The sequence below is a fragment of the Narcine bancroftii genome, chromosome 3, assembly GCF_036971445.1.
Source record: "Narcine bancroftii isolate sNarBan1 chromosome 3, sNarBan1.hap1, whole genome shotgun sequence".
Taxonomy (NCBI): Eukaryota; Metazoa; Chordata; class Chondrichthyes; order Torpediniformes; family Narcinidae; genus Narcine; species Narcine bancroftii.
The window spans coordinates 246,747,268-246,774,260 of NC_091471.1; the positions used below are offsets into that span (position 1 = coordinate 246,747,268).

The 26,993-nt window shown below is 46.5% G+C and overlaps 1 protein-coding gene across 1 annotated transcript in view; it reads right to left on the minus strand.

The window, feature by feature from the left end:
- Window positions 1–26,993, minus strand: part of LOC138758466 (voltage-dependent P/Q-type calcium channel subunit alpha-1A-like) — a 371,903-nt gene that overhangs the window by 244,797 nt on the left and 100,113 nt on the right. The window contains exons 3-5 of the mRNA XM_069927418.1: window positions 25,052–25,143; window positions 20,851–21,000; window positions 19,040–19,227 (exon numbers count right to left, since the gene is read on the minus strand). Of these exons, the coding sequence (XP_069783519.1) occupies window positions 19,040–19,227; window positions 20,851–21,000; window positions 25,052–25,143 (430 nt within the window). The remainder of the gene's footprint in view (window positions 1–19,039; window positions 19,228–20,850; window positions 21,001–25,051; window positions 25,144–26,993) is intronic.

Genomic DNA, 26,993 nt, shown 5'->3' on the forward strand with positions numbered 1-26,993 from the left:
ACTGAACAAGATTCTGATACAGAGCCAGGGGGGTGGGGGCATTGACCCCCACCCTAAGACTATTGTGAACCCCCACCCATTCACTCGTGGCCTGTTCCCCCCTAAATGAGGTCCCCATCCCGCAGCACTGGAGTCTAACGTCACCAGTCTCCACGTAATAGGAGCGGCGCGCTTGCCTGTTACACCGGGGGGGGGGAAGGGAGGACGGCGGCCGGGAACACGGAGGAAGTCCATGGTAAGGAGAGGGAGAGAAGGGGAGGAGGGGAGGGAGAGAGAGGGTGAGTGGGAGAGACGGGGGAAAGAGGGAGTGAAGGAGAGGGAGGGAGAGAGAGAGTGGGAGGGAAGGAGAAATGTGGACCCAAGGAAATGTTTTCTTTCTACTCAGCTTCACTCTGTCCCCCAGCGCTGGATCCTTCTTCTCTCATACAAGTGAAACTTAGGACGCTTGTCAGCTACTTCCCATCACCAACTTGCCCGGAGCCGGCATTGAGTTCGCGGCGTGGCTGGGAACGGGGTGCTGTGAGAAGGGGGGGGTGTGGGATGGACTTCTTAAAGAGATACCCCTGCAAGAAAATTTTTCTTTAATCGATCTTCCCCTGAGTGAGTTTTCAAACGTCAGATTGTGCACCCCCCACCCCCCACAGTTACCCTAATGCCTCCTACTGAGACTTGTTCCGACATTGACCCTGCACAGAGCCACGTAAGGAATGCAAGGACAGGTCGCAAATGCCTTGGTTGGGGGCGGACAGAGAAATTTAAAGAGAAACAAAATTCCAAGCTGAACACCCGGCTCCAGTGGGGGATAGACTCCAAAGCAGATCTCTTTCAACGATGCAGAAGGCCAAACTGGCTCATTAAGCCCCAATTAACCTACTAATCTCTACGTTTATTGATGGGTGGGAGGAAGTCAGAGCACCCGAGTTAACCTATGCTGGACACGAGGAAGAAGGTACAAACTCCTTACGGACAGCACCAGATTCTATCCCACAACGGTGACACTGTAACAGCTCCGTTAATCGTGCCGCACAACTGGAGGACGGCAGAGAAAATGGTGGAAAGAAGAAGGGAAGGGGATCGTGAGACATTTGAACACAAGGGTGAGAATTTTAAAACTGAGGTGTTGCTCAAGTGGGAGGCCACGTGGGTCAGCGAGCACGAGAGGGGTGGGCAAATGCGACACGGGCAGCAGGGTGTGGGGCTGAACAAGGGAGACTGGCTGGGATCTTGGTGGACGGACGAGCCGGAGGTAGCCAAGGCCCAAGAGTGAGGTACAAGCCAATGGTAGTGGGTGCCTGCAGAGGAGTTGAGAAAGCAGAACCGCACAGGGGTTCTGCCTCTGTTGTTTATTCAGAGAACCCTGGCTCGTAATTGACATTGTTAAACCAAGGAAGGAGAAGAACCGGCTTGGCTGATAACGAGGGCGTTGTGCAACGCTGTTACAGTGCCAGCGAGCTGGGATCAAATCCGGTGCTGTCTGTAAGAGTTTGCATGTTCTCCCTGTGACCTGCATGTAGTTCCTCTGGGCGCTCCAGTTTTCTCCCATGTTCTAAAGACGGACGGGTTTGTAAGTTAGCAGGTCACATGGGTGACACAGGCTTGTGGATCGAAAGGGCCTGTCACCAGTGCTCAGGAGTGCAGTGGTAGATTTTTAGGTGCCGGAGCTCATCAAAACGGTGACAATGAGGTCTCACGGTGGTGGTGGGGAGGTGGGGTGCTGCTACCGGGCAAGAGGGGGGCTACTGCAGGGGAGGGCCTGCCCAGCAGTTGGGGGGGGGGAGTGGGTGGGCACTGCTTCTGCATCATCCCGGAGCACTTCCATAGTGGTGCTGAAGCGGCCCGGTGAGAAGCCAGAGCGGCGCTCCAGTGAGCTCCAGTGCTGTATCCGTAAACTTAAACAAATTAAAATGGGAGAAAGAGTGGAATTGGTGTCGCCTTTTCAGGATGTGTCATGGGTAACAATACATTTTTGAAATGAGCTGTTGTTACCAACGAATTATGTTCATCGCAAGCCCCCACAAATGGCAAGCTGATAACAAGCAGAGATGGCCTGATTTGGGTTCATGGAAAAATATTAATTCCAGGTTGATCCTTGCCTTCTTGGAAAAGAGTGGCATGGGTGTTAAAACCAGAGGTGGATGATCCAGTGAGATTTGAGGGTGGGCAAATTTAAGTTCTTGGAAGTCATTATATAGGAGGATCTTTCCTGGATCCAACACACTAATGGCATCGTGAAGAAAGCACGTCAACGCCTCTACTTCCTTAGGAGTTTGCAGAGGTTGGGATTCACATTGGAAACGCTGGCAAATTTTCACAGAGGTGTGGTGGAAAGGGTGCTGCATTATTTTTTTTGGTACAGGGACACCAATAGCCTTGAGCAGAAAGCCTGGCAAAAGGTAGTGGACACAGCCCAGGACATTGCAGACAAAACCCTCCCCACACCATCGAGAACATCGACAGGGAACCCTGCCATCAGAGGGCAGCAGCGATCATCAAGGATCCACACCACCCAGCACACGCTCTGTCTCGCTGCTGCCATCGGGAAAGAGGTCTCGGTCCCACAAGACTCACACCACCAGGTTCAGGAACAGCTAACAGGGGCAATGAAAGCTGGCTTTAACCGTGAGCTCCATCAATTTCACCTAGTGGCTTGAGAGGGAAGAAGGACGCGGAGATTCATTCCAATAAATGGCAATTCAGATCTGACAACCACGGATGGTGCACGGATACAAAAGATTCTTTTCAGGAACTCCAGCTATTCATGTGCTGTGCCCATATGTCTCTACGTAGTAACAAGCTTGCTGGCCAGAACAAGAGTTACATACTAATTGCAGTATATTACACTGCATAGATCAGGCATGGATGGCAGAATCCCTCCAGAATATGGAGATTTAACCAATACAGATGATAATCAAGGTCATCTTAAAAGGAATCCTACACGGGAATCTGATTCAGAATCTATTGTCATGAACAAGTCACCAAATTCGTGGTTTTGTGGCAGCGTCACAGTGCAAACATTTATAACCACCTTACAAAAAATAAATAAAAATAGAGCATGAAAAGTCAACATCAGGCAGTGTCTCGTTCACTGTTCACTCAGGAATCTGACAGCGGAGGGAAAGAAGCTGTCCTTGTGCCACTGAGTGCTCGTCTTCAGGCTCCTGTACCTTTTTACCCCCCCAATGGCAGCAGAGTGAAGAGGGCGCAGACTGGGTGGTGGGTCCTTGAGGACAGAGGCTGCTTTCTTGAGGCACCGCTTCTTGTAGACATCCTCGATGGTCTGGTGCCCGTGATGTCGCAGGCCGAGTTAACAACCTTCTCGAGTTTTTTCTTTCCTGTCCTGACCGTTGGCATCTCCGTGCCAGACAGTGATGCAACCAACCGGAATCTTCTCCACGGTACACCTGTAGAGGTTTACGAGAGTCTTTGGTGACATACTGAATCTCCTCAAACACTTCTCCAAGAATAGCTGCTGGCGAGCCGCCTTCGTGATTGCATCGACATGGAAACTCCAGGACAGATCTTCGGAGATGGTGATACACAAGGATTTTAAGTTCCATAAGTCCTGGTAACCTAAACCCTTAGATAGATTGTGGTTGAATAACATAGTCTACTATTAATATAACAGTGAGGCTGCTTTTGACATTTCTCACTGCTATTGAATGAAAATGGATACCCCGTAATTCGCCAAATATAATCATACAACCTTGCCTCCTTCCTGCAGGTTTGAAGCATCCATCCACTTGTGAGCACTTGTGCCGTTGGCAAGTAATGGACGTGCATATCGTTTGTTCCCACTGCACTTAAAACATCAGGCAGAATGGTTAGCGTCGTGCTGTTGCAGTGCCAGTGACCCATGCTCAAATCCTGTGCTGTCTATAAGGAGCATGCATGTTCTCCCTGAGCCTGAGTGGGTTTTCTCCCACCCTTCAAAAAAAAAGATATGGGTGCTGTAAGTCAATTGTGTGGCATGCTATCGTGCTCTATGTCTAAATTTAAATTCAAATGATCAAGTTTTACTTGCGTTTCTAAAGCACCTCTTCACAATACTCCCAAAGCACTTTGAGATACTGTAACATTGAAGTGTAGGTTTGGACCAGTTTTCACAAAGCCAGCTCCCGTGGACAATAAAATGATGGTGGTCAGGTATCTTCCCAATGGAGTAGCAACGGGAACTTAACTCCGACAAGTATGAGGTCTACATCTTGGGTGACACGGTTCGTGTAACGGTTAGCGTAACATTGTTACTGCGCTAGTGACCCGGGTTCCAATCCAACACTGTGTGTAAGGAGTTTGTCGGGTGCCATCCGATTGGAGGGTGGCCAGATAGAAGATGCTGCACCTCCAATTTTTGGGTGGTCCCAGTCTAGCAGTGCATGAACAGACATGTCAGCAAGGGGACGGGGAATTGAAATGGGTGGCTATTGCGGCGGACAGAGCCGAGGCACTCAACAAAGCGAGCAGTCTCTCCGAAGCAGAGGAGACCACAGCAGGAGTACCAGATCCCCCTCTGCACGTTTTAAATTCAAAATAAGCCCTTCAAGCCCACGAGCCCATGCCACCGAAATATCCCCCAAAAGACCCTCAACCACAGCACATTTTGAACAGTGGGAGGAAACCAGAGGAGACCTACAGGGAGAATGTACAGACTGCACTGGATTCGAGCGCGGGTCACTGGCACTGTAATCGTGTTGCGCTAATTGTTACTCTATCCCGGAAAATGAAGGTTAACATTTGATGACAATCTAAAAAAAAAAATCTCCAGAGTTCTTCTTTGCACACTAACATTTCAATGGCTCAAGACCCCAGTCTTGATTTCAGCCCTGTAACTAAACCTGTGCACTCAGGCAAAAAAAAATTCAGCCTAAATTTTAAAAAACTATAAGGTTTTAGTCCACATTAATGTGCACAGGAATCAAGGGATTAATGTTCTGTTCTGACATCCCTTCCCTGCCTGCAGTAACAGAGGACATTAATGTTCAGCCTTTTCGTGCAAGTGGAATATTATCCATCTTATTTTGCTCTATGAATCCCATTTTGGCTTGTGACCAAAGGCTATTGTACTATATATAAAACCCAGGTCCGTGCAGTCAATCAATAACACAGTGAACCAAGCAAACTCGGCAGGGACACAGATGAGCAAACATGCAAGCATTGTTTTTTTTTCTGGAGTGAGGGTGGACAGCCTCACCAAAGGATTGGAAAATGACAGGAAAATCTACCTTTTCAGGAAAATTAACGTAAATATTCGTGCATAATGCGAAAAAGATTTTGTACTGAAATTCAAGCTCAAAGTAGGGGGGGTGGGGTTTGCATTATACACGAGGTTATTATTTTAACAATTTTTTTTCTGCCAGGTTTATCCGTAAGTAAGATAATCAGCATCTGTCTATATTGACGGCAACACGACTGGGGGGGGAGGGGCAGGGGGTGGGGGGAGAGATGGCAGCATGACTTGGGCAGGTGAGGGGGGAGAGAGATACCAGCGCAACTCAGGCGGGTGAGGGGCGGTGTAGAGATCGTCGAAAGAACCAAAGACTTGTTGATCCAAACCAAGGCTTTTATTAGCAAAAGACCGGAGCTCTTCACAGGTGGCCGACCAGTCCGGAATGATCCGACCTGGCTAGGGACACAACCCTTTAAGACCCAGACAATAGGCGTGGCTTAGCTCTCAGCCAATCGCTGTAAGCACAGTCTAGATACAGTAACTATATACACTATGTACATTGGTGATAGATCTGTACTATCACAGGCGGGGGGTCATATTATACACAGGGGTAAAATTTTTCTCCCTTTTTCCCCTCAAAAATGGGGGAGGGGTCGCATTATACACGAAACGCATTATACATGATTATTTGCGGTAATTCCTTATTTTTTTTCCCCCAGGCCCCAATGTGCTCTTCCCCTTGTTTATCTGTCCCACTGTTTACCTCCAATCATCCGCCTTCTCTTTACTTCCAGACTTGACTATTTCGACGAGCGCGCTGACTGCCGAGCGCATCACAGTCTGGGATGGGGGCACCAATACCTCTGAGTGGAGAACCATGCAAAAAAGGTAGCGGATACGGGCCAGTACACCACAGGCAAAATCCCTCCCCACCATTGAACATCTGTACAAAGCAGTAATCATCCAGGACCCACACTACCTAGCGCGCACTCTGTTAAATTTTTAATTCAGACATACAGCATGGTAACAGGTCACTTTTTGGCCCATGTGTCGGTGACGCCCAATTGCACCCCATTACCCTACACCGCTGGTACGTTTTGAAATTGTTGCCATCAGGAAAGAGGTATAGATGCCACACGATGCTTACCACCATGTTGAAGTCTACCCCCCACCACCATCAGACACCTAAACAACAGATAAGAGCCTCATTTAAGGTTCTTACATTGCTCAATTTTTACTATTGAATATTTATTTTCTGTTTCACACAGTCAGTTTGTCTGCACTTCCTCCTTTGTTTATATTTTTCTCTTTTGTATAGGTACATTTTCTTGAGTACAGTTTTTATCGATAAGAAGAAATTCTGCCTGGCCCGCAGAAAAAAGAATCTCAGGGTTGAATGTGATGTCATGTATGAACTTTGACAATAAATCTGAAATTCCTGATTTGTTCATAAGAAAGTCGGGAAGTTAGAGCTGATGGCCCCTAATCTTTGTCTCACCTTTCCACCTCACCATGGTTGATCTGGCCTGGATGTACTTCGACTCCGAAGACTCTTCTACAGCGGGAGAGCATTCTGGCTGGTGGCATCACTGCCCAGTACGGAGGCGCCAACTCTCAGGACAAGAATAAACTCCAGAGGGTTGTTAACTTTGCCTGCGACATCATGGGCACCAGACTTCACTCCCTCGAGGACATCTGTGTGAAGCTGTGTCTTAAAAAAGCAACCTCTATGGTCAAAGACCCCACCACCACCCAGGCTGTGCCCTCTTCGCTCTGCTACTATCGGGAAGGAGATACAGGAGCCTAAAGATGAGCCCTCAGTGGCACAAGGACAGATTCTTCCCCGCTGCCATCAGATTCCTGAATGATCAATGAACCAAAGACACTGCCTTACTTTTCGTGAACGATTATTTTAATTTTTTTATAGTAATGTTGTAAGATGGTTCTAATATGAATGTTTACACAATGACGCTGCCACAAAATACTGAATTTCCTGACTTGTTCATGACAATAAATCTTGATTCTGATCATCCTATTTTATTCACCCTCCCCCAACACTTCTAAGGGGTAGTTGGGGAATTAACCTAGCACCTGGGGTCACAGTCATGGAGGAATACGCAAACTCCACACAGACAGCTCCTGAGGTCGGGATTGAACCAAAGTTCAAATCTATTGTCAAGAGTACATACAACCCTGATATCCTTTTTCCTGTGGGCCAGGCAGAGTTTCTATTTATTGGCAACTGTGAACTGCATTCAAGGAAAAAAGTACACTAAAGAGAAAAATGTAAGCAAAGAAAAATTTGTACACAAACTGACTGTGCAAGACAGTTAAAATATGAACGTTCGCACTACGATACTGCCACAAAACACCAAATTTCATAACTTGCTCAGGACAATAAATTCTGATTCTGATATCAAACTCCTCTCCTGTTGTCAGTTCCCCCAAACCCTCCATTCCCTGGATGTTTAAAAAGAGAAACCATCGTGTTCCTCCTGAACACCAATGACCACCCACCCTCCCAGGCCAGCCTCCACAATCCTTTGGGCTACAGAATGCCAGAGATGCATTACCTTCTGTGAAAAGAAGCCCCCGCGCACCCCAGTTTTAAAAGGTCTTGCAACTGCATCCCCTTGTGTAGGATTTGCCCACCAGTGGAAGAATATCTACACTGTTGAGCCCCCTCAGTATTCTATTATTTCTCCCTCATTTCTAAAACTCCAAAGAACATAAAGCTCATTTCTTTAGTTAATTGTGATAGGACAACCCACTTTCCACTTATTGGCCTGACACTCCTTTGGACTACCTCCAATGCCAGTACAGGTAAACAATCTTTTATCCGGAACCCTGGGGATACAGTGTGTTCTGAATTTTGGATTTTTCCGGATTTCAGAACCAAAGCCAGCTGCCTCAGATTTAAGCCCACCCGAATTGTCCTGCCGTATCCACCCCCTTCCAGTCGTGCTGGCGTCTCTCTTCCCTTCACCCACCCGAGTTGTGCTGCCGTCTCTCTCCCCCGCCCACCCAAATCGTGCTGCCGTCTCCTCCCCCCCCACCCATCCAAGTTGCGCTGCCGTCTCTCTACCCCTCTCGCCTGCCTGAGTTGAGCTGCCATCTCTCCCGCCTAACCTAGTCGCGCTGCTGTCTCTCTCTCTCTCCCGCCGGTGTACCAGCGTCAGGAAAAAAATGCTGGTTTTTGGAGCTTTCCAGATATTAGATGTCCGGATAAAAGATTGTGTACCTGCATATCCTTTCTTACACAGAATGAGCATAACTATGACCGGTTCTCCACCCAGGCCTCACCAGAACCCTAGACATCCCACTTTATTTTAAACTCCAACCTTTCTGCAATAAAGGCCAATGCTCTACCTGCTGATCCTTGGTTGCCTCTTGAGCTTATTGAACTCTACTGGCTTCCAGTAATGAAATGCATCAATTGGAAAATTCTTACACTGAATCAAAATGCAGAAAACACGCAATAGGTCGGGTATAGTCTATGGTAAGAAAACCAGGGCCTAAGTTTCAGCTGATCTCCTCCAACTCTGATTCTCATTCCTCCTCCCTAATCACTTTCCCATCAGATCATATTGGAAAAGTAGGCCCGTTGGCCAAATATTTAATGCTTTAATTTTTTTTAAAATTTAGAGATACAGCACGAGCCTATTCCACCCAAATGCACCAATTAACCTACAAACCGCAGAAATTTTTTGGAGAGTGGGAGGAAACCAGAGCACCCAGAGGAAACATTGGCAGTCGTGGGGAGAACGTACAAGACAGTGCTGGATTCTAACTTACAGGCAGCACTGGATTCTAACCCGTGTTACTAGTGCTGTGTGAGCTGACCGTGGTCGGCTATCAATGCTACTTTGACTTAGCCTCACAGACACCTTCCAGTAACTTCCACTTAAAAGTCAATCTTCCGAAGACAATTGAGAATTAGCCAGTTGCTTCCCTATGCACTTAACAAGATCCTGATGAGTCTGGACAAGGTGGATGTAGAATGTTTCCCCGTGTGGGAGAATCCTGAACCAATTTAGAATCCAGAACTGAAGTGTGGCTCGTGGGAGCCAGGTACTGGAAGCGGGATTCGAGAGGGGGCTGAGGGCAAGACGTGTTCCCTCCCAAAGGGCCTTGGATTCTGAAGGGTTCCTGATTGTGTCGGAGGTTTAGATCTGGAGCTCGGGTGGCTGAACAGGAGTCTGTGCGGCTGCAGAGGCCGCGGGAGCGCTAGAGGTGAATTCACGGTCACTCGATGACTCTGAAGGGACTGTCTTTCGCTTCTCTTTCTCCTATTGTTAGAGAGTGCCAGGCAATGCTTGTGGCCTTCCAGCAGTCAAAAGTCAGAGTAGATCATGTATACTACATTTTAAATATATTATTAGATGACAATAAAAGGAACTTTTGAACCTTAATTATTACCGTATAAAAATAAAGAAAGGTCGCCCATTTAAGAGAGAAGGTTGGGTAACTTTTGAGCTTTTTATGCACAAAAGCCATGTTATCGCCTGCTCAAGTTTAAAAAAAGGCGAATTGACCTTTTATGTAGCGAGCAGAAAAAGGCGGGTCGTGCGGACCTTTTACACAGGGAGATCCCCAACCCAGCTTCTGAAGGTGAAGGGGTCGAGGCGCATGGCCCTACCCGGCACCGTGACACTGAACATCTGCGCCGGGAAGTGAAAGCGCTGAGTTCGCAGGTGGATCCAGCATTGCGCGCCTTTAAAATTTGCGCGGTCAGGTCGCAGGCTGTCGGCGCCACCAGCACCCCCCCCCCCTATTGTAGACACTTTCAGCGGCATTCCTTTTACGCAGGAGATGGAGTGACATCGCTCCACCTCTGACACTTCGACCCTTAGCAGAGGGAACCTGGAGCTCGTTGGACCAGCCATGCAGAGGAAACCTGTCTTTACAAATCACTAATTTTCACTATAAAAGGGCCTTTGGAACTCTGTATATTTTTAAGGCAGAGACTCTTGATAAACATGATGGGGAAGGACCGTGGGAAGGAGGAGATGCACAGCTGATGCCACAATCAGATCAGTCATGACCTATTGAAAGGTGGAGTGACCCTCATTTCAAGTTAGTACACTTCAGAAGCTTAAAGCCACATCTTGGGAGAACACAGAGATGGTTCATTAATCAAACACCACCTCGTCCCCTTCCTGCGACGGAACTCAACATCAGCGGGAGAAAAAGAACGGTCGATGTTTCGGACTGAAACTTGTGGAATCTTGTTCCTCAACAGTCAGATTCAGATTTATTGTCAGAGTATATACACATGACATCAGCTACAACCCTGGGATTCTTTTTCCTGTGGGAGCAGCAGAATTACCATTTACTGGCAGTGCAAAAACACTGACAATGTACTCATGTAAACAAGTAAAGAAATGTAAACAAACTGCGCAATACCGAGAGGAAAATAAACCAATTTAGCACCAAATTAATTGAGCCCCTGATTGAGTTTATGGTTGAAGAGTCTGATGGTGGAGGGGGAGCAGTTGTTCCTCAACCTGGTGACATCTAGACCTCTTTCCTGATGGTAGCAGCAAGAACAGAGCGTGCGCTGGGTGGCGTGGGTCCTTGATGATCGTTCCCTGTAGGTGCTCTCAATAGTGGGGAGGGTTTTTACCTGTGTTATTCTGGGCCGCGTCCACTACCTTTTAGAGGGCTTGACACTCGGGGCAGTGGTGTCCACAGAGCCCGATGCCGCCGGTGGCACTTTTCGCCACACATCAGCCACAGGTTTGTGGGTTAATCTGTCGTAAGGTCAAGTCTCACACTGGGGCACACTGCTCCATGCTGATGTCTGAGCGCAGGGCCAGGGGACTGCAGCATCATCACACCCTCTTATCGTCTCCTACGAGGTACAAAATTGCCTTCTCCCCGCCCCTCCTCACTGCTCCATCCTGTCTACAATAGAAGTTAAACACGAAAGTCTGAAGACACTGTGTTTGAACTAAAATCACAACGTGGAGAAACTCAGCAGGTCAAACATTGCCCTTTATATAGTAAAGATAAAGATACAGAACTGATGTTTCGGACTTGAGCCTTTCATCAAAGTCGGCCTTTTGGGCTGTTAAACGTAAACCACTCTTTCTCTCCCACCAACGCTGAGAATGTAGATTTTAGAATATCATAAAAATATTGAGTGGAAGGGGAAAAGGGGGACTGCATTTTTGAGGGCTGCATTTATTTCCTGTTATCAGCTTAGGAGCTGATCAGGAGCTCTGTATTTGGTCGGGTGGAATGAAATTAACTAAAGAATCCCAAGAGAATTTTAGGGATTTATATGGAGAAGTCTGTTTGAATGTCCCATAAGACTAGAGGCTCAAAATTATAAATGAAGTGATATTGTAAGACACGGGTAGTAATTAAGCAGCTCTCAGAAGTGCCTCTTGCTGTACAGAGTTCATGTGCTTTGCAAAGTGATTCAAAGTTTGTTCAAGCAGTTGTATTCATGTTTGCTTTGAAGCAGCCTCGGGTCTACTTTGCTCAACCCACTGGGCTCCCCCTCCCCCACAACAGTTATGCTTGCCAGCATCTGGTGTCTCCTGTGCACCTCCAGTGTCTTCTCCAAAGTGTCCTTCAGTAGGGCAGCAGAGGAGGGTGCGGTGCTAATGTGGGCAAACAGGATTAAAGCAGATGGGTGAAAGGACCTATGGCTATGCTGACTCTTGTCCTTCTCAGCATCTTCACTTGCAGTCGCAACCTTAGCGATGTAGTTCCCTGGATGAAAGGTTTAGGCCCACAATATTGTCCATATTTCTTCTCCCACTGAGTTTCTCCAGTGGACTAGTATTTTTAAGTGTCTTTGCTTCTAAGTGTAACACTATTAATATTTGGGGAGAATTTATAAGATTTAGAGTAGATCACATACATACACATATTTTAAAACAGATCTTATTTGAAAGACTGAAGAATTCACATTGCAGGATCTCTTGGAGAATGGAAGCACCTTTCACAAGTAGGTGTTAATTGAACTAACCTGCAATGCAATGCTTGACCATTGTCTTGCTGGAGTCATGCTGTCTATCAGTACACCTTCTGCAAAGTGTTCACAGAACGGTCAATTCTGGATTGTTTACCTAAGATAACAACAGATGGAGCAGAAGAAAGAACTCCTGTTGTTTGCTAGAGAATGTGGGGGTAGAAAAAATTTGGGAAGATCTAAACCAGATATTAAATAAAATTACAGAAAACAATATACCAAAAAACCCAGAGATCTTCCTCCTAAGTAACATAAAAAACAAAGAATTTGGACTTGATTTGGATGGTGCACAAAAAAGATTTGTTAAGATAGCTCTAGCCGTAGCAAAAAAATATATTATGTCAACCTGGAAATTGGAAGATAATTTGAGAATACAACAATGGTATATAGAAATGAATAAATGTATTCCATTAGAAAAAATAACATATAGTTTAAGAAATAATATTGAAATATTTGAACAAATATGGGAGCCATACATGAAACACAATAGAGAAAACCTACCAGGGACATTTACCACCTAAATTAACGAAAGGAGAAGGAAATGAAAAGAATTGACTCAGTGGAATTTCTTGTTTATTTTTATTGAATGACAACATTGTTTGACTGGTTTAATGTATCTTAGATTTTGTACTTTAAATGGATGGGGGGGAGGTAGGGAGGGTGGGATGGGAGGAGGGAGGAGGGGGGGAGAAAATGACACTGTATATATTTGAAAAGGAAAATGTATGTATCATGGTCAATGTGGTTTATGGTGTGAAAAATAAAAAATTTAAAAAAAAAGAGAATGTGGGGGTTTTGCAAAACATGAGTCACATGCCCTCTTTGGAGTTTGAGTTAGAAGAGAGAGAGAATTGAGTTAACAGCTCAGTCAGTCAGTCAGTGTGTGGGACACTGACAAGTAACTGAAAAGTGCAATCCAGGGAAAACTGTTTGAAACTGATGAAAGCAAATTCCAGAGCAGTAGATGGCTGGAAGTGCTATCTGTCCGATGTTTCTCTTGAAATAGAGGAAGGAATGGAACTATGTGGTAGCTTGAAGAAAGAGGTTACCATCTAGAAGACCCTGATGGGGCAAGTTTCATCAGTGAGACTCTGAAGTGACTAGTGGTGGTACCTCAGTTGTGGAAATCCTGGAGCAACAAATATCTCTGCAAACCCTGCAAGAACCTTCCTGAGCAGTAAACATTTACCTTTCAAGCACCAAACCTGGAGAACTTTATACATGTTAAATTCTATGCACTGTATGGTGATTGCCTGCAACCAGAGAATTTGGAAGAAGGAGAAGTGAGATTGAACTGTGAACCAAAGAACCTTTCTTGAATTTGCACACACTTTACATACACATGCGGGTATTAGAAGGGGGTAATTTGGGTTAGCATAGGGTATAGTATAAGAATAGAGTTAAGTTAAAGTTTGATACTATTTTCATGTTTGAAGTTGATTAAAAATAACTTTTGTTTTGAAAGCCACTTGTCTTGGTGAATATCTAATGCTGCTGGGTTTTGGGGTCCTTTGGGCTCGTAACACTAAGCTATACACAAACGTGCTGGAGGTCACACAACATCAATGGGAAGTAAAAGGGTGACCGACATTTCGGTTCTGGACCCTTCATCAGGTATGAGGGAAAAAAACAGCCAGTCACCTGAATTAAAAAGTGAGGGGTGGGGGGAAGAGAAGAGGAGGGAGAAATGGACAAGGGGCGGAGCACAAGCCAACAGGCAAGAGATTATGTGGATACAGGGGAGGAGGGTAGAAATGGGGTAGGTGGTGACTCTCCGAAAGGAGCGGGAAAGGAAGGGGGTGGGGAGCTGGAAGGAAAGAAGGTAGAGGGATAGGGAAAAAAAAAGTCATGGGAGTTAACAGAATTTGGAGAGTACCAGATGGAATAAAAGGTCTTGCTCCTAACTTGACCAGGCTATTGGAGGAAGAACTGCCCGGATGTTTTCGACATAGGTACAGCACAGTAACAGGCCCTTTCGGCCCACAAGCCCGTGCTGCCCAATTACACTCAGTTGACCTACGACCCCCCCCCGGTACTTTTCCAAAGGCTGGGAGGAAACCGAAGCGTCCAGAGGAATCTTTGCAGAGAGTGCCAGATTCGAACCTAAGGTCGCTCACACGCTAATACATTGCGCTAACCGTGCCGCCATTCTGAAAATGGTAATTGCAGAGAAACGGCCAGCAGCCACTGAATCTGATTTCATGCGGTCTTGAAATTGCTGGACGGCAGAGAGCGCCATTGTTAATTTTTTTACCTTTTTGGATTCAAACCCTGGCGTTGTAATAGCATTGTGCTAAAGCCACGACACTAACGCTGTTGTCCACTGCTTGTAACTTCTTTCTTTTAAAGGAAATCAGTGGAACTGAAGCAACATCTCAATTATTCACAAATTTATCCTGCTGCAAAACCTTAAACTTAACTTTTCACTTCATATTTCAGTAATTTGCAATCACTTTTTAATGAAACTATCTTTCCCCCAGATTAATTCAATGTGTGAGAATTCTAACTCCATTGTAAATATCTCAAAATGCAACGAACCTTTAAACATTATTGTAATGCTATTACGGACCAGGGTTCGAAGCCGGAACTGTCTGTAAGGATTTTGTACGTTCTCCCCAAGTTTGCGTGGGTTTCATCTGGGTTTCCTCCAGTTTCCTCCCACCCATCAAAGACGTAGGTTAATTGGGGTATTTGGGCTCGTGGGCTGGAAGGGCCTTGTTACCACGGCTGGTGCAGCGGTTAGCGTGACACTGTTACAGTGCCAGCAATCGGGAACGGGGTTCAAGTCTGGCGCCGTCTGTAAGGGGTTTGTATAATCTCCCCGTGGGCTCCGGTTTCCTCCACATCGGGTGGGGGGGGGGGGGTTGTAGGTCAATTGCGCGTAATTGGGCGGCATGGACTCATGGGCCAAAAGGTTCTGCTACCGTGCTGTCTATGACTAAAATAAACGACTTCTTAAAAAAGAACTTTTTTATTTTGCTTCCTCCTTTCCAATCTGTGAGAGCCCTTCCTGTGCGATTGGCTGTTGGATACCAGGGATTTGTTGAACCAATGGGCTAACAGCAGCAGGAGTTCGGAAAGAAGACGTCAACACTGCAAAGTTTCTTTCTTCGAGGTTAATACTCACAGCAAGTTCAAGGCCATTAATTATTAGCTCAATGCCCACCAGCTAAATTTTAAAAACAGCCGTAATGCTTTCTACCATCAATACTTCTTCCAGAATTTTTAATGCCAGCCTCTCTATGCTTCATTACAGCTTTGCAGTGAATCTAAGCTCTAATAGGTTTTAAAATTCATCCTCCAGCTGGTTTTGAAACCATTTGACAAATGTACATGGAGACTGCTGTATCCGGAGGAAAGGCACCAAAAAAAAACACAATTACAAAAAGGGATCTGAACTGATGTATCCACATCACTGCACACTGGGAACCGCAGGCAGAGATGTGGTCAGAAACTCACGTCGCACACGTGCTAGCTTTGAGAATTCCGCCAGCTCCAGGCTAAGACATTTGATAGGGGATGGGACCTCAGAGTGAAGATGATGCTCAGAGATAATAGGCCCTTTCAAACTGCCATGGAAAATGGGGTTAGCACCCCAGTTATACGACAGTTGGAAAGGGTCTGACCCGCTGAACCCCATCCTAATCCAAACAGGTAGGTCAGTTAACTTTACCTAGGTCACGTCCGCAGGCAATTTGAATAGGAAAATGGCCGAGCCGCTTATTCCAGTGACGTCAGCGCTTGCGTGCATGTGGCACTGGGCAGCCAGCATCCGCCAGTACTTCTGGTGCATGCGTGATGCGTCATTGCAGGGACAGGATCCCCCTTAAATCGCCAGGTTGGCGATTTAATGGGTCGACCCCCTCCAGTTTAAAAGGGGCTAAGGTCATCTAGCCATTTAACCACCTAAATGGGTAATATAGGTCAAGTACCCCGTTTCTGGTTCCGAAAACTGGAAAGATCCAAAACCCAAACTTTTTTTAAAGCGCTGACATGTTGAAGTTGAAAAGCATTCACCACCTGACTTGCCTCTGTGGCATAAATCTTTGCTTCTGGGTGGGCAGATGCCAACCGGAGTTGGGTCCAAGTCTTCAGCATCAGCTGCAGCCGGAGTTGGTGATGGCAACTCCATTCTCCTCATGGGGTGTGGTGACGTCCTCATCAAAGAAGTTGCCTTGGGCTCCCGGCAGGACTGGGGACATCGGACTCCTAGGAAGGAGCGGGGACCTCGGGCTCCTGGGCAGGAGCAGGGGACCTTGGGCTCCCGGGCAGGAGCAGGGGACCTTGGGCTACCGGGCAAGAGCAGGGGACCTCGGACTCCCGGGCAGGATCGAGGACTGGGGCCAGCAGTGGGGAGGTGCCGGGTGGCGGCAGAAACATTTGAGAAAGCCACCGAGGAGAATATCTAGTGTTTGGTGCTGCATTTATCTTATTTTGTAAGCAGAGATTAATTTTTTTTTGGTCAGTACTTAACATTATTTCATGTGAATTTTCCACTTGTGGCATCATGTCGGTGCTCAAAAAGTCTCTCGTTACTTGTTGTTGTTGCTGTTTAACCGCGGATACAGGTATCGCGCTGATGCTGATTAGTTCCATTGTTCCAAAATCCAAAAAACCAAAACAGTCTGATCCCAAGTCTGGATACAGGTATTGTACAAGGTCTCAGATCCTTTTACAGAGCAGCGAGCAATTCCTAATGTGTTCACAGTGAAATTTCAAGTACTTTGCAGGTTCATGCACAGAGGTTACCGGATGCATGCAGTGACGTAAAAGTGGTGTGAGAAACGCTCCATCACGTCGCTAACCCTGTACACTCAAAACCACCGTTTCTCGTATTCCACCAGCCCTTCACCGGGAAGCTGAATTTGGAAATTTTTTGCAGTCCCCCTTTCCAGAATTCTCAGCCCCTTAGGCCAGCGCAGTGAGACCCACCCCCCCCCCATCAACACCCCCAGCCGTGTCCTCTGCTACCGTCGGGGAAAAGGCACAGGAGCCTAAAGACGAGCTCTCAGTGGCACAAGGACAGCTTCATCCCCACTGCCATCAGATTCCTGAATGATCATTGAACCACAGACACTGCCTGACTTGGTAAAATTTTTTTCTTGCACTATTTTGTAAGGTGGTTCATGGAAATGTTTGCCCCGCGATGCTGCGCAAAGCACCGAATTTCATGACATGTCCAAGACAATCAATTCTAATTTTCTTTGTGTCAGGAGACGGCAGATGCTGGAATCTGAAGATACTGGAGGAACTTAGCAGGTCTCCCAGTGCCCATAGGAGGTACAGATGTTTCAGGCCTGAGCCATTCCTCAACCTCACATGGTCCATCTCTTTCTCTCGATCGCTCTGTCTCCATCTCGGGAGACGAACTCTTGACAGGCATATCCCCTCCGCTCAGGATCGAGTTCTCCCGGTTGTCATTGGAGCGAGAGAACAAGAGCAAGCCTTTTTGGGATCGTGCTGAATGCCATGTTCTGCTAAAAATTCTGCCCTGGCTCTGAAACCTTCCAAGAAGACAAGAGAAGGTCATGAAAGGTTCTCTCCCCATAGCCATCCTTCTCCCAAATGAGGTCTTCCATGCCACATCATCTGAGATGTCCTTCCCTCTTCTACCATCAACTCAGCCCCCACCCCACCCCACGTATCCACAGCTGCCCTGGTCCCCTCCACCCCCACACTCAACAAGGACACGATTACCCTTGTCCTCATCTACCACCCCTCCAACCTCCGCATCCAACATATCCTCCTCTGCTATTTCCGCCACCTACTACACGATCCCACCACTAGACACATATTCCCCTCCCCTCCTTCCGCAGGGGCCACTCCCTCCATGACTCCCTTGTCCACTTCTCCCATCCCCCTTGTCACCTACCCCTGTGACCCCAGGAGATCCTCCACCTGCGCCCACATATCCTCCCTCACCACCATTCAGGGCGCCAAGCAGTCCTTCTAAGTGAAGCAACAGTGCACTTGTGAACCTGCAGGGGGTCGTCTGCTGCATCCGCTGCTCCTAGAGAGACTGGGAGGTCGCTTTCTTCGCTTCGCAGTAGCATGGATCTCCCAGTGACCACCCATGTCAATTCTCTGTCCCATTCCCTTGCTGACATATTGGCCCATGGTCTCACGCACGTCCAGACTGAGACCACCCGCAAATTGGAGGAACAATGCCTCATCTTCTGTCTGGATGCCCTCCAACCGGATGACATTAACATCAACCTCCCGTTTACGCTGAACCCCCTCCCATCTTCTTCCTCCCCCCCCACCCCACCGTCTCCTTTCGCAGAGCCAAAATCAATTCTCACCTCTCCTCTTATCATATCCAATTAACACCTTATGTCTGGATTCCTCCACCTTTCTCTCCCCAGTCTTTTATTCAGACGCCTGCTGGCTTTTAAAAAAAACGTATACCTTGAAGAAGGGTGCAGGCCCGAAACATCGGTAATATATCTTTACCTCCTATGGACGCCGTGAGACAGGCCAAGTTCCTCCAGCATTTCCATGTGTTTTTACTTCCTTCCATAGCCATTCCCACCCCAATCTGTTGTTGGCCTCTCCACTGATTTAAAGGGATAAACCTGCAGGCAACACACATTCAGCATGCTGCACAGTCCTCTTAAAGCCACACTCCAGAGTCCTTCGCTCCAATATATGTACCAAATAAATTATTAGTCTTTGATTGAACCTAAAATTGCTTCATATTGCATGAATCTACTCAAAAATGTTGCTCGCCAAACAACATTTGTCGGAAACAAAACTTATTATCATGTCTAAATTAAGGAAAAATATTAATCAAAGACAAGAATTACATTTCTCACAAATTGCATAACACGGAGGGCCAAATTTAAAATTAAATCGATCTCAGGGAAAAACCAGTGTTCCTTGCTACTCACATCATACAGGAGGTCAGTCCAGCCCTCCATGGTGATGCACTGGAACACGGTGAGAACAGCAAACAAGATGTTGTCAAACTGGGTGATCCCGTAATTAGGTCCTTCCCAGTATTCCGTGCAGTTGGCTCCAGCGGGACAAATACGAGCTGGCAAGTCGGTCCCGCAAGGGGATTCGCCCACAATTTCATCTGCAAAAGAAACATGACAATTCGCATTGTACAATCAAAACAAATCAAAACAGATCTACTTCATTCAGGACTCAACTAAACCCCCACAGATGCCAAGCGGGTAAAAAAAAACTGTGCTCCTCATGTCAGCTCTTTAAATTTGATTAATTTTGCAGCATCACTCAAATCCCCTGACGAGACAGATGCCGATTACTTGTTCCCAGGAATACAGTTTTAAACATGAATGCTGCAGATGGGCTTGGACAGATTAGGGCAGAAAAGTGGCAAATGCCATACAGGTTGAGCACCCCTTATCCAAATACCCAAAATCTGAAACTTTATTCGTCCACGATCCTGTAAGGTAATACGCAATTGAGTTCAGAAATCCCAATCGGAGAACGGGACATAGTGGACGTAAGGAGTGCATTATTGACTGTAGAGAGTATTGTAATGTGAATGCAGGTATCTTTAAGTCTGAGTGAATGAGTGCATTTTTTAAAGTGGTATTCCAAAATCCAGAGAAAATCCAAAATATTTCTGGTCCCAGGCAGTGGTTTTCAAACTGCCCCCTCAAACTCACATTTCACCTTAAGCAATCCCTATGCCATAGGTGCCCTGTGATTAGTAAGGGATTGCTTAAGGTGGTGTGTGAGTGGGAAGAAAAAGTTTGAAAACCATCGTTTTCATCGTCCCTCATGGACTCGTTATGTGCGTGGTTTCAGAACTCCAAAGGAAATGGGCCAATGACCATTTTTCTCCAGCAAAATATTTCAGTGACAATTGGGTCTAGAGTAGTGATTCTCAACCTGCTACCAATGGCCAGGGTTTACCCGTCCAGTACGGACACTGGAGCTGAAGAAGGCGACAGGAAATGACGTCAGTATTTTTCCCCTTGTATAATCATGAGCTCAACATCAACTACAGTCTCAGCTCAAGGATGGAGCCTTCACCAAAGGAGAACAGGGGAGGCAGCAACTACAATTCGGAGGGTCAGGGATTGTGACAGATGGAGAGATGTGCTCATGCTGAACAGCAAGGCACCTGAATGAATGAATCATGATCTTTATTGATGGGCAAAAGAGCCTATAGTGGGTTAAATTGGCTCTCTTAATTCTATTGATATTTACCCCGAGAAAGTTAGTTATAGTTATAAAGGATGAAGGAATTCAAGGATAATAAAGATACTGAATTTGAATGATCTATAACGATCTCTATTGAAGGGCCAAAATTTTGTCTACTTCTGGGTGTAGGTGGGCAGCAGAGAATTGGGATAGGTCGCAAGCGGGGAGTGGGATCGATGGGAGACCCCAATGGGCTGAAGAACCATGGATAAAGCTCTGGTATTCTAAGCCAAGGATTGTGGGTAGGGAGGTATGGTTAGCGCAATGCTGTTATAGTGCCAGCTACCCAGGTTCGAATCTGTAAGGAGTTTGTACGTTCTGCCCGTGACATGCGTGGGTTTCCTCCAGGTGCTCCAGTTTCCGCCCACCCTCCAAACATGTACCAGGGTTGCTGGGCAGCACGGGCTCGTGGGCCGGAAGGGCCTGTTACCATGCCGTATGTCTAAAGAAAGGAATCTTTAAATAAAATGGATGGAAAACAAATTGCAGTCCTGGAGGCTGACAATGAGACACGGGGACATACTGTTGCTGTCGAAGCACGCTTTATGAAATTTGCCCATGTAAAATTCCAGCCCAATGATGGCGAACATCAAAATGGCAAAGAAGAGCAGCAGGCCGATCTGAAGCAGGGGGATCATTGCCTTCATGATAGATTTAAGCACAACTTGCAAACCTGAGAAGAAAAAAGAAGAGATTCCGTCAGCTCCTTTCCGTTATGACGCACCTCAAGGGGTTCCAAACGCACCTTCACAGTTTTCAAAGTCAACAGAAATAAATGGAACTCCAGCAAGGTGAAGATTCCAGTCAGGTCTGGATTAACCGTGAAGCAAAATAAGCACGGGCATGGGGGCACCGAGGGAAGAGTGGCCCCGAGGGAAGGGTGGCCACGAGGGAAGGGTGGCCCCGAGGGAAGGGGCGCAGAGGGAAGGGGGCGCAGAGGGAAGGGGGCGCCAAGGGATTTTTTTCCAGTGCCAGATTTACCATGGAACAGCTGAACTAGGGGCCCGCAAAAAGGGACCCCCACAATAAATGAGAAAAAAAAATGTATATGCAGGTTATATTTAATATAGTTGTAGGGTCTGGCCTTGAAGAAAATGGAATTTATTTTATTTTTAAAAAAATATTTTTATTGATTTTAATAAAGAACATACACATTTTAAAAAAGGTACAATTCAATAAATTGATAGAAACATACACAGAATAAGTAAGACGTTCCTTATAGCACTAGCGTACATCAATTGTAAATCATGTCTGTAATTCTTTTCTTTATAAAATATTGGACAAGTTAGGTGAGTGGGCCAAGGCATGGCACATGTGGATAAATGTGAGTTTATCCGCTTTGGAGGCAAGAACAGGAGAGAAGTTTATTACCTAAATGGTGTCTGTTTAGGAAAAGGAGAGCTGCAACAAGACCTGGGATTTGCTGTGCACCAGCCATTGAAAGTGGGCATGTAGGTACAGCATGTAGCGAGGAAAGCAAATGATATGTTGATATTCACAGCAAGAGGATTTGAGTACAGGAGCAGAGAGGATCTACTGCAGCCATACAGTGCCTTGGTGAGACCATATCTGGAGTATTGTGTACAGTTTTGGTTTCTTTTTATCTGAGGAAAGACATCCTGGCCATGGAGGGAGTGCAGGGAAGATTCACTAGATTGATACCAGGGGATGGCAGGACTTGCATATGAAGAAAGGCTGGATCGACTAGGCTTATACTCGGTGGAATTTAGAAGATTGAGGGGGGTGGATCTTATAGAAACGTATAAAATTCTTAAGGAATTGGACAGGCTAGAGGCAGGAAGGTTGTTCCTGAGGTTGAGGAAAACCAGAAACTAGGGACACAGTTTAAGGATAAGGGGGAAGTCTTTTAGGACTAAGATGAGAAAAAAAAATTCTCTCAGTGTGGTGAGTCTGTGGAATTCTTTGCCACAGGAAGGAGTTGAAGCTGGTTCCTTATCCATATTTAAGAGGGAGTTAGGTTTGGCCCTTGTGGCTAAGGGGATCGGGGGTATGGGGAGAAGGCAGGTATTAGGCATCGAGGAGACGATCAGCCATGATCATAATGAATGGTGGTGTAGGCTTGAAGGGCCAAATGGCTGACTCCTGCACCTATTTTCTATGCTAAAGCACTATCAATTGAACATCTCAATTATTCAATGTTCCAATTATATTTAAGACATCTTCTCAAAATATGAACTAAATTCAGCATTCCAAAACATGCTCATAACACATATTAAACCCCAAACTAGAAGGGGGAGAAAAAAAACTAAAAGAGATAGAGGAAGAATTATAAAATTTCCCTTACAATTCTCTCCCCTTATCTTCACCTTTCCTATCTCCTCATCAACCATCTCGTCTGGAAGAACCTAGAAGGATTGCTGTTTATATTCAATGGCTTGGATGAATTCAAGCATAGAATTGTAGAAAGTCGGGGGGGGGGGGGATTTAATAGAGTTATTTAAAATTATGAGGGGGATAGACAGAGATCTATTCCTTCCCCTTGAGGTAAGTTGAGATTGGAACAAGGGGGCAAAAGTTTAAAAGTAACACGAGAGAGAGCTCCTTCACTCCGAGAGTGGTGGCTGAGTGGAATGACCTTCTGGAAGAGGTGGTTGCAGCAGGGTCAATTCTGTCATTTAAGAGAAGGATGGATAAGTGTATGGATGTGAGGGGACTGGAGGGTATGGACATGGAGCCGGTAGGTGGGACTAGAGGAGATCACTTAGATTGGTGGGACTAGAGGGGCTGAGTACTGTAGCTTTTATATGGTTATATGGTTATCTGGTTATTTCACATTCATCATTTATTGAGTCTTAATGTCTTGTCAGTTGGATAATGGAAGGGTCGAGGGGGAACCATTGCTGGGCTGTGCTTAGGGCATCAGTTGGCATCAACCGGCCCTGCATCTGGCAGAAAATGGGGAAGGGTGCAGATCTCCCTGTCCACAAGTCTTTCTGCTGCACCTCAACCTGAGCTTCTCCCTCCTGCCTCAGCTCATCTACAGCTAAAACCCTCACCCCAGCCCAGGGGCGGTATGGTTAGCATAGCGGTTAGCGTCAGCGGCCCAGGTTCAAATCCGGCGCTGCCTGCGAGCAGTTTCTCCCCATGTCTGCGGGGGTTTCTTCTGAGTGCTTCGGTTTCCTCCCACCCTCCAAAATGTACGGGGGTTGTGTAATTGGGCAGCTTAGGCTTGTGGGCCAGAAGGGCCTGTTACCGTGTATATGTCTAAATCCTTACCTCCAGATTTGAACATGCCAACGCACTCCTATCTGGCCTGTGTTCTCAGCTCCTGAACATTTTGTTAAGCAATGCCTTGGTTTATTTTTAAATTTTGATTCATGTTTTCAAATCCTTCCTTCATCTCACCCCTCCATGTCCCTGAAATCTCCTCCTGTCTGTCACCCAACCCCACTCCCCCCCCCCCCCACCCCACCCCAAGCTTTTAAATTTTGGCTCATGCTTGAGCGGGGGAGGGGATGGGCAAGGTGTGGGACAAGAGGCTGGTTGGTGAACCATACAAGGAAGGGTTGATGGAAGCAGGTGTGGGTGAGGATAAGAGAGGCGAACTAAGGGAGAAGGCCAAGTAGAATGGGAGATTGCTTCGCTGAGCACCTTCGCTCTGTCTGTATCCATGACAGGGATCTCCCAGGGGCCAACTATTCAGTGCCCCCACTCCCATCATCAGATGTCTGTTCATGGTCTCAAGCACCATTCCTCCAAGACCACCTGTAAATTGGAGGAACAACGCTTGATTTTCCGTATGGGCGCTCTTCAGCCAGATGGCATTAACATCGACTTCTCCGGTTTCTGCTAGCCCACTCTCTGCTCTTCTTCCTTTCCCTTTGTCTTCTTTCCTCCAGTTCTTCCACCCCTTTCCCTCTCCATTCACCCTTTCCCCCTCCCCCTGTGTCCTCCCTCCCCCACTCACCTGTTACTCCAAAATGGACTCCATTTTGTTTGGGCACCTGCCTACATTCTATTCATGCCTTGATGAAGGGCTCAAGCCCGAAACACAATATAAACTACCTGCTGAGTTTCTCCAGGATTGGACTTTTAAATTTTTTAATTTATAAATGTAGACGTTCAGCTCTGTAATAGGGGTATTTCGGCGCATGGGTCTATGCCTTCCAATTAACCTCTGCCCCTGATACATTTCAAATGGCGGGAGGAAACCGGAGCCCCCGGGGAAAACCCATTAGACACGGTGAGAAGGTACAAACACTTTAAAGGCAGCGCGGGATTCAAACTCTGGTCCTGATCACTGGCACTGTAAAGGCTTCGCGCCAACTGTGCCGCCCACTTCAACCATGATATCTACAGACGTTTGTGTTTTACTACTAGCTATGTGAGTGACGAGCAATGGAAACCAGTGGGTGGTGGGGGGGGGGGGGGAAGCAAGGTAGAAGGGATGTAAAAGGTGAAGAGGGACATTGGGTAGAATGGTGGGGAATCTTCTCCAGTCCATCAAAATCAGAAATTGGAACAAACTATGATGGTTCCAATAACACACGGTGCTGGAGAAACACAACAGGTCACATAGCATTCGTTGGAAGTAAAGAGGAACTGAAGTTTCAGGTCTGGGCTACCTTACCTGAGGAGGTAGCCAGACCCCAAATGTTGGCGTCTCTTTACTTCCGATGGAGACCCGCCGAGTTCCTCACGCACGCTTGTGCATTGCGCCACCTGCTGACTCCCGCGTTGACCCCCAAAGGTGTGGCACTTACTTGGAATTCCAGAGACCAGCTTCAACGGCCGGAGGACCCTCACTGCACGCAGGGTTCGCAGGTCAAATTCTGCCCCTGTTGTAGCGACGATACTGGGGAAACAGAACATGAGACAGATCATGCTGCAGTTGCCCCCCTCCCCCATCATGGCAAAGGCACCTTGAGCTGATCTCCCGCAGACCAGCACGTCCGTTGGACATGAGACTGACTCATGCCTATACTCAGTGTCTGCATGGATAACAGAGCGCCACAGCATACACCTTGATGAAGGGCTCAGGCCCGAAACTTCGGGTGCGACATTAAGGGTTCTTGTTTGCCCTGCTGAGTTTCTCCAGCATTTTGTGTTTTTACTTAATTATGTAAAGTTCACTTTAATCAGGTAATTCCCGTAACTTACAAACTTACCATGCCACCATCCTAATTAGCCCCCATCCCCTCCCCCAAGTTTAAAGATAAACAGGTGTCTCCGCGGCGCAATGGAGAGCACATTGGATTTCTCACACAGTGGTTCTCAACCTTTCTCTTTCCATTCACATCCCACATTAAGAAATCCCTCTGCCATCGGTGCTCTGTGATTAGTAAGGGATTGCTTAAGGTGGTACGAGACTGGGAAGAAAACCACTGTTTTAATCGTACTTAATTGACTCGTTATGTGCGTGGTTTCAGAACTCCAAAGGAAATGGGCCAATGACAATTTTTCTCAAGCAAAATATTTCAGTAACAATTGGGTCTCGAGCAGTGATTCTCAACCTTCCCTTCCCACTCACAGACCACCTTAACCAATTCCTTACTAATCACAGAGCACCGATGGCCTAGGGATAACTTAAAGTTGTATGTGAGTGGGAAGAAAAAGGTTGAGAATCCCTTGTCTTGCAGGTGAAGCTATTCAAAGGTTCCAAATTCGAGTACTGGCGGAGTCGGGTTCCTTTGGGGAGGCATGGTTGGCATAGCAGTTAGTGCAATGCTGTGACATCGGCAGCGATCGGGACCAGGGTGTGGTAAACCACTGCAATATTTCATTATCTGGTCAAGCATGTCTATTGGTCAGTTGAACCTGTGGCCCCTCCCCATAGGCTCCTCCATAAAGGGGGCTGTCAACTCTGTGCAGGACAACCAAACAGTAGGGATATGCTATGTTCTCAAGTGAACTCTCTACAATAGTCTCCTGAGTGATTGATGGTGCATCACAGGGTTCGAATCCCACACTGTCTGTAAGGAGTTGGTACGTTCTCCCCCCATCTTAATTGGTTTTCCCCAGGGGCTCCATTTTCCTCCCACCTTTCAAAATGTACCAGGGGTGTAGGTTAATGGGGTGTAAATTGGGCGGCATAGACTCATGGGCCAAAATGGCCCGTTACCGTGCTGAATATCTAATATTTTAAAGGAAAGGCCTCTTTAAACACTTAATATACTAATAAAGATTTTTTAAAAACTCCCTAAGCAGGGATACGGAGTCACTTTAAGAGAATATCCCAACGGCGAATGGCAACGACTGGACTGTCTTGGATGATGCCACTTTATTCGAACACAACTTTATTCAAACAGTTGCTACGAGCAAAGCTCGACCAGGGCCCTCCGCGGGCTGAATATTTGCTCCCATCTTCTCCAAAGATTTATGTGTTACTTCAGAAAACATTTACTTTTACCATTTTAAACTTTAAATTTTTACTAATACTTATTCAATTTAAATTCTATTCATTTAGGTTGCCAAGTGCTTGAATTCTGGATAACAGAGGTTTTGTTGCATTTATATAAAGTATATATATTTATTTTAAATGATATGTGGTTATTATGTGCTGTGTATTGTATGAGTATGTGTGTGCACTGTGCCCAGAGGTACTCTGTTTTGTCTGGTTATATACGAATGTACAGTCAGATAATAGACTTGGACTTGAACACAAGAAGGGAATCTGATCCACTCGTCTGTGAGTGATTTCATACA